The sequence below is a fragment of the Vigna radiata genome, chromosome 11 (genome assembly GCF_000741045.1).
Source record: "Vigna radiata var. radiata cultivar VC1973A chromosome 11, Vradiata_ver6, whole genome shotgun sequence".
In the NCBI taxonomy this organism is placed as follows: Eukaryota; Viridiplantae; Streptophyta; class Magnoliopsida; order Fabales; family Fabaceae; genus Vigna; species Vigna radiata.
The window spans coordinates 8,899,669-8,907,204 of record NC_028361.1 but is presented as its reverse complement, the minus strand read 5'-3'; the positions used below and the strand labels follow the sequence as shown (position 1 = coordinate 8,907,204).

Below are 7,536 nucleotides of genomic sequence, written 5' to 3'. Positions count from 1 at the left end.
TATACACAAACTGTTATTTTTTTTTTTTTTATTTCTTTTTGCTGAACAAGTGACTTGGAACAGAAAAAACATCCTATATATAATTATATATATGTAATGTTTGGAACAACTTTGGACCACATTATACAAATTCTGCACCCAAATAACAGTATTAGGAAAAGAACAGAACAGAACAGAACATTGTTTTGTTCTTTTGTTGTTACACATTTTGGATAAAAATAAAAATAAAAATAAAACTTCCATTTTTTAATTTCGTTCATGTTTTATGTTATTTACAAAAACATGTTAAATACAACGGATAAATTTTACTAAATAATTTAAAAATAAAATTGAAAATGGAGTATTGACAGAGCATGCATCTCTCACCTCCGTTCCTCCGCCGAAGGAGGAATATTCCTCCGTCGCCATCCCAAACTGACAAACCGAAACGTGTTGTTTTGTGGGCTCCACTTCCCTCTTCCTCCAATCCAATCCATGTGATGTGACCCTCTACCTCTCATTATTCATTTTTCACTAATTTCTCTCTCCTCCGAATCTTCCATGCTGGCATCCACGTGTCACCCATCCCACATTTTTGTCCGTTGAATCCCTTACCTTCTCCTGTTATTCTCATCCAACGGTCACAATGAGTGCGAAGAAACAACCTTGCTCTTTCATCTCTTTGATTAAATAACATAGTATCCACTATGTTTCTTCGGATTCGTCGCCGAGATTTCCTCTAACATGTTCCTATAACTAAATTGTAGCTTATAATTTCTACAACCTCATAATAATTCTCATATTATTAATTAATCATGATACAGTATCATGTCATATACATAATGCATTGCACCATGTATAATATTTAGGGACAGTTAATTATTTATTACTAAAAACAAAATAATTGAATTACTGTTACAAAAGAGCATTATAAAAGCCCATCAAACGCCGCATTTAATGCTTTTGTTATTACTAGTGTTGCTTCTTAAGCCATAGAGCCACCTTTTTTTTTTTCTTTCTATTTTAGCCGCACTAGTGCTCTGTTTGTGTCTAATCAATGATGTTCTGTTCTGACTTGTTTGGTGTTTATGGTTTGGTTCCGATAGGTTATTATTGATAAGAATATTATTGATAAGAATCAGAGTGTGTTTTCCTTTGGGGTGGTTTGTGTTGTGTGTTGTGTTGCGGAATTACATATTCTTCTTCCATCAGTGACCAGTTTCCCAAGGGTATATGGTATATCTTCTTGTGGTCTACGCTGATCCCTTCTTTTTCCTTTCTTCTTTTCTGCTTTTGGGATAGTAGAATGAAGGTGCTGTTTGGCTGAGGTATAAAGCAAAAGCTCTGCAAGTGGGACTGTTGGAATTTGCTTTTTAAGTTGAAAAGAAAACGAGGGTGGTTGAAGGTGCGGCATAAGAAGTGAGTGAGTGATGGAAGGTGGAGGAAGAGAAAGTTATAATGGGGTGGTAATGACTATGACACGAGACCCGAAACCAAGGCTAAGATGGACAGCAGATCTTCATGATCGTTTTGTAGATGCAGTCACAAAGCTTGGTGGCCCCGATAGTATGTATAGTGTTTAGATTTCAATTTTGAGAGTTGAAAAGCACTTTTACTTCACAAATTCTTCTGTCTGTGTTTTGTATGTTGAATTTAAAAAATGTGCATTATGATTCGTGAAAATATTTTCTCAACTTTTATCTTTGTTGGTGTTGTTGACACAGAAAAGTTAACTTGAGAGATAAGTTTTTGTTGAAACTGGAGTTCAGAAAGGGTAGAAAAAAGGTGGAGTAACGGGGTGCTTTTAGAAACTACGATTACTTGCTGCACCAAATCAAGAAATTGGTTGGTCACAGAATTATGTATTTTCTATCAAACGGTTGTTCGTATAATCTGCATGCTGATGTAGGCTGAAATTAAAGTAGCATTTGATGTTTCCCTCCTCTGTACATTTTTGCGGTACAAATCGTTGGTTCAGAAAGTGATGGAAATAACCAATCACTTTCCTTCAAGCTTTTTGCTCTAGGGGTTTTGCTTGTACAGCTAATGTCTCAGTGGGCTAATCCTTATCATTTTGAATATTTTATAATCTTCTGGTTTAATGCTGGTTAAGGTTTCTGCTTTGTCAGAAAACGACATTAATATGAAATGTTTTGTTTTTTGTTCAGAGGCCACTCCCAAGTCTGTTCTGAGGTTAATGGGGTTGAAAGGTCTGACACTGTATCATTTGAAGAGCCATTTACAGGTAATTAGACTTAACTTGCATATACTAGATTTCAATCATGAGGGTACCGTTTACAAAATGTAGAAGGAAAAATAGATGGAGAAGTGAAAAAGACAACGTATATGTTATTTTGATTTGATATCATCATTAATTATTTAGTACCATACAAAAATCTTGTAGAAAGATGGAAACAAAGTAGTGTAAATGAAGGAGTGAAAATACTGAATTTATATGTGAATGATATTTGGAATTCACGAGAATTTTTTGGTTTTCTCCTCCTAACCATCATCAAAGAATTACTATTTGGAGTCATAATTTATTTTGTTTATTTGCAGAAGTATAGACTTGGACAGCAGGCTCGAAAACAAAACGAGGAACTGAACAAAGAGAACAGTAGTGAGTCCGTTTGAAGTTTTGACAAACACTGAGTATACTATGCAATTCTTTAACAAATTGTTTAGAACAGTTGTTGGTGGATTTACCTTAAGAAACTACTTAAATAGAGAACATAAAAATCTGGAAATGTTTGATAGTAACGTAATAATGTTCTTGCCATGTTTCTGTTTGTTTTTAGGATGTTCGTTTGTAAATTTTAGCACTCGTTCTTCAGGGCCTAACACCACTTACAGAGGTGATAATGAAGGGGGGTATGTTTCAGATCATATGCATAACTATAGTTTCTACGAACCAAATTCTCATCTAAATTTAGCCCTTTTAGCTTTGTGTAAATGCAACTCACTTCTTGCACTTGTTTGGTTTCTCCTTTTCCTAACTAATCTTCATATCTAAAATAGAGAAACCCCAATAGCAGAAGCACTGAGGAATCAGATTGAAGTTCAAAAGAGATTGGAAGAGCAGCTCGAGGTATTTCTCAGTTTTAACTTGCATAGTTCTAAATTAAAGTTTTTGTAAGATGCTATAGAAAATCTTGATTCACTTGTGTTAAACTTCTTTGTTGGCAATAGGTACAGAAGAAGTTGCAGATGAGAATAGAGGCACAAGGGAAGTATTTGCAAGCAGTGTTAGAAAAAGCTCAGAGAACCCTTTCCTTGGATGGATCAGCAAGTCTTGAAGCATCAAGAGCTCAGTTGACTGAATTCAACTCTGCTTTGTCAAATTTCATGGAAAATATGAATAAAGATAGCAAAGAAAACATAATAGAAGTGACCGGTTTTTATAATAAGAACCATGGCTCAGCTTTCCATTATGAGGAAGTAGGAAGAGAACAAAATAGGAATCAAAAGCCAAAGATTGAAGGGGGTTCAATACAGTTTGACTTAAACATTAAGGGTAGCAATGATCTCATATCTTCTGGTGGGGCTGAAATGGATGTCAATATGATTTCATATAGGGGGTAAATTTTTTGAATTTTCATACTTTAAGTTAGCCATTAGATTGAATGATATATATACCCCTTTCCCTAGATATTCTCAATAATTTTCTACCTCCCTTTTATCAACTAAAGTTGCATATCAAAACAGCTTGTTATCTCTTCCTTTTCTAGAGCTAAGTCCTTATTACCAATTTTCCACTGGACAAAAATTTGATACAAATCCCAAGTGCTTTTAGTATAACTTTCCTGTTGAATTGATTTTTTTTTTCTCTAATAACTCTGATAAACAATGGTATCCAAGTTTTAGTATAATAGGAGCAACCAACCAAGTCATCAACAAGTTATAGTATCCAATTGGAACATCAACAATGATCGAGGTGATCATCATTTTCTTGTATATTCGGAAATTCAGATGAAAATTAAAATTTCACAATTACAGCAGACATGATTAGAAACCATTCAACAGAAAAAAAAAATAAAAAATAGAACCTCTTGCAAGTGAGGTCATCGTTATCTCTCTCCTCAATAATTTTATTAAACCAGCTCCCAATTTTTTGGTTGGTCTAACTTATACTTTTTCATGCCTATAATCTCATCACACATACACTTTAAGGTATTCATCCATGCGAGTGTAATTCACCTCTGGATAAAGTGCTGATGCTTCTTCTCCACCTTCTCCTATTTCAAAGTTTGTCAAACACCCTTCATAGAAAAGATGGTAGAAATGCCCCACTCCCACTTGTGATGCATAGTCCAAACCTGGAATTAACCAAAGTCATTTTTTGTTGAAATAAAAGAATTACTACAAAAAAGTTTAGTACTTTCTCTTCCGGGTGTACTGTTACCTTTCATGGAAGCAAGAAAATCTTGTTCATTTATGCTGGACTTCTCTAGTTGCTTCCCTATGAGCTTTTCCCACTTCTCAATTAGCTGTCTTTGAGTGAGAATGTTTTCTGGTGGTCTTAGGTATACAGTCTTGTTCAGTGTTCGAGGATCATCGATTGTCTTGATTGCGTACGTTGCAACATCATCTTCATCCATGAAAACAGCTGCATTGTGAATGGATATTCTTTAGTATAAAATGTTAGACCACATGGGAATGGATCATAATTTCTTAAACTATGATGAATAAGTTTCATACACTATGACAGCAAGAGTGTGCATAATAACACATATAATGAAAAGAAAAAAAAAACATTATAGATTTAGTATTGTAGTAAAATTTTGTGTACCTTTGACATTGCCATCACCATAGAGAATGACCTTGTCTCGTGGAGGGAGAAGGGTCCCCATTTGAGACAGATTAGCAACAAAATAGCCAGCAAAGCAGTTAGCAGAGATGTAAGTGAAAGGGATGTTGGCATCTTCAATTGCTTTCCGTACAGTCATTTTCTCATCGAATGTCACTCTTCCCGGTTCAAGTGCATGCCCCATAAGTGAAGGGTCCATGCCAAATTCTGAAGGCAGAAAACGCTAAACAACAAACAAATTTTATATCTAATAACTATCTTAAAAGAAATAATAAAGTAAAAGCTCTTACTGTCACAGGACAGTCATTAATAAAATATGTTATTCAACTTATCTAAAATTTTATATATCCATGATTGAGATTATATTCAATGATTCACCGGTTCTACTCAAATGTAAAAATGAAAATGTACTATAATTATAAATTTGAGCAAAAAATGAATAACATTTTCATACAACTTTGAAATTTTCTACGTACTATTTCTTTTCTCATTATAAGGTTGTCAGCCACACTATATATGTTAATGAACTGGGCCCGACCAAATTGTTGTTTCAAAACCAGCAGAGGAAATTACATCCACCAATTAGCATACACTAATTACACTTTTCCTCAAAACCACATTACACACAATACACAGAACAATGTAATTTCTTCTGGCATACTCTTTCCATCGTCATTTTCTTATGACTTTAAGTCAAACTCTTACACTAAGTAAAAATGAAAAAGTTGAAAGAAGATTCATAAACTTCCTAAGGTTGTTGGGTTAAAAATAATGTCATAAGTTTTGTTAAGATCATAATTATATTGTCTATCCCAGTTAATCCATCTTAAAAGAATCATTCAGATGTGTATTTGACGAGTGTATATTTACGTTTACATTTATGTTTAATTTTAAAATTATAATGAAATAGTTACATTTAAATAGTTTATTTAAGTAAAATTTGTGACATTTAGATTTATAAAATTTGAAAATTAAAGAAGTTTAAAAAGTTATTTTTAATTACATAAATTATTTTTAGATATTTAAATATTTATTTATGTAATTGAAGGTAAAGTTTTATTCATTATAAAATGAGATCCAAAATTAGAATTTTGGAAAGGAAATTACAAATAACTAAACATAGTCTTATTTTTACAAGGTTAGACTTTTAGAGTTTTTTTTCAGATTCTTAATGTCTTGTTCAGTTGAGTGGATTTGAGGAGAGTAATTGAGAGGATTTGATGGTAAATTTTTTTGTTGTTTATTTGAATAGATTTAGAGATAAGTGAGAGTGAATTTGGAAGTAAATTTTTTTAATCTGTCATATAAATTAAATTTTACACTAATTCTCACAAATTTTACTTCTAAATCTACTTTCAGTTATCTCCAAATTTATTCAAATAAATAATAAAAAGAATTATCTTCAAATCTTTTAAATTATTCTCTCCTAAATCCACTCAAGTAAACAAGGCCTAAATTTTTTTTCTTATACTGTAATATCTTCCAAATATTTAATATGCCTTGTCAGTAACATTTGCACCTAACCAATTTAGAGCATACCTTTTGCTGAATTTGGCATCATATAATTGATTTGTCTTTTAAGACTTGAAGGCTACAAAACACTGATTTAAGAAGGGTTGCGTGCCTTAACGTTCTACGACTCTATCAGTAAGATTAACTCGAACACTTGTTTAACACATTCTTTTATTCCTTAAAATTTATTGAAAATTATATATCTTATTGAATCTTCTTGTCTAACTATGTTATCTGTGCTTAAGTAGTTTTAATGAACTTACAGAAAGAGTATACTATAACATGATCCATGAGAACACCGTTTTAGTATACAGGAAAAATGCATACCTTGACATTTCCTGCAACTTTGATGGCCTCAACAAGTTGAAGCTGCAACAACAAGTTGTGAGAGCGAAAATGAACTCCAGACATGGTGCAAATGACAACATCGACAAGTTTCACAGCATCCACCAAGCTCTGGTGATCAGAAAAAGAAGCCTTCACAAGATGAGCACCTTGCTTCTTGAATGAAAGCAGCATCTGCAACTTGTCGATATCTAACCCTAAGTCTGGACGTTGAAGAACATAGGTTTCATGCCCTTGTTCTAGACTTGCCTTCACTATCCTCCTTCCCACATACCCAGTTCCCCCCACAACAAGAACCTTGCTCTTTCCCATTGCCTCTCCTTAATTTTCACTAAATGCAACACCCAAATGCCAACTATATATAAAAACTTGCGAAAGACTCAACCTTTACTTTCACGTTTCATCGTTCCTGTTTCTGCCTATTTATATGTTTCTTCCCTATACTTCTACCAAGAAATGAAGCAATATCTAGAAAAGGTGTAGTTCAAGTTACTCGCTCTAGAGTAGGAAGGAGATGGTCGTCAAAGACAAAAATTTCATTGTCAATCTTCAAGAAAATTTGAAGGTAGGTTGATTTTTGGACAAAACCAAAAAGGACCACAAGTGCACTTTTCTTAGGAATGAATAATATAGCAAAAACATTGTCATCACAAATTTCAAATTTCTGTGAGATAAGTTTGTTGTTACGTTAAGAAAAAAAGAATTATTTGAAAAATCTAATTTTTTTACGTTTATTTGACATTATTTTTATTTGCTTTTTTAATCATGATATATTAATAATTTTTTTTAACAATTTTTTGACACATTATATATTATTATTTTGTTGGTTTGTATATTTAAAACGGATTAATCACGAATTACTACATAAACGGTTGAAAAAAATTATTAAAAAA

General features: G+C 32.8%; 2 protein-coding genes across 2 annotated transcripts; one reads left to right on the top strand and one right to left on the bottom strand.

The window, feature by feature from the left end:
• The first annotated feature begins 963 nt into the window (after positions 1 to 963).
• Positions 964 to 3,626, top strand: LOC106777877 (myb family transcription factor PHL11). The gene is made up of 6 exons (XM_014665689.2): positions 964 to 1,545; positions 2,148 to 2,224; positions 2,539 to 2,599; positions 2,778 to 2,850; positions 2,998 to 3,067; positions 3,169 to 3,626. The coding sequence occupies exons 1-6, from the start codon at positions 1,410 to 1,412 to the stop codon at positions 3,559 to 3,561; spliced, it is 810 nt and encodes a 269-aa protein (XP_014521175.1). The 5' UTR covers positions 964 to 1,409; the 3' UTR covers positions 3,562 to 3,626.
• Positions 3,627 to 3,819: 193 nt separating this feature from the next.
• Positions 3,820 to 7,184, bottom strand: LOC106777876 (isoflavone reductase homolog). The gene is made up of 4 exons (XM_014665688.2): positions 6,626 to 7,184; positions 4,769 to 5,009; positions 4,382 to 4,585; positions 3,820 to 4,295 (listed from the first exon to the last, which is right to left on the bottom strand). The coding sequence occupies exons 1-4, from the start codon at positions 6,953 to 6,955 to the stop codon at positions 4,132 to 4,134; spliced, it is 939 nt and encodes a 312-aa protein (XP_014521174.1). The 5' UTR covers positions 6,956 to 7,184; the 3' UTR covers positions 3,820 to 4,131.
• Between the last annotated feature and the right edge of the window lie 352 nt (positions 7,185 to 7,536).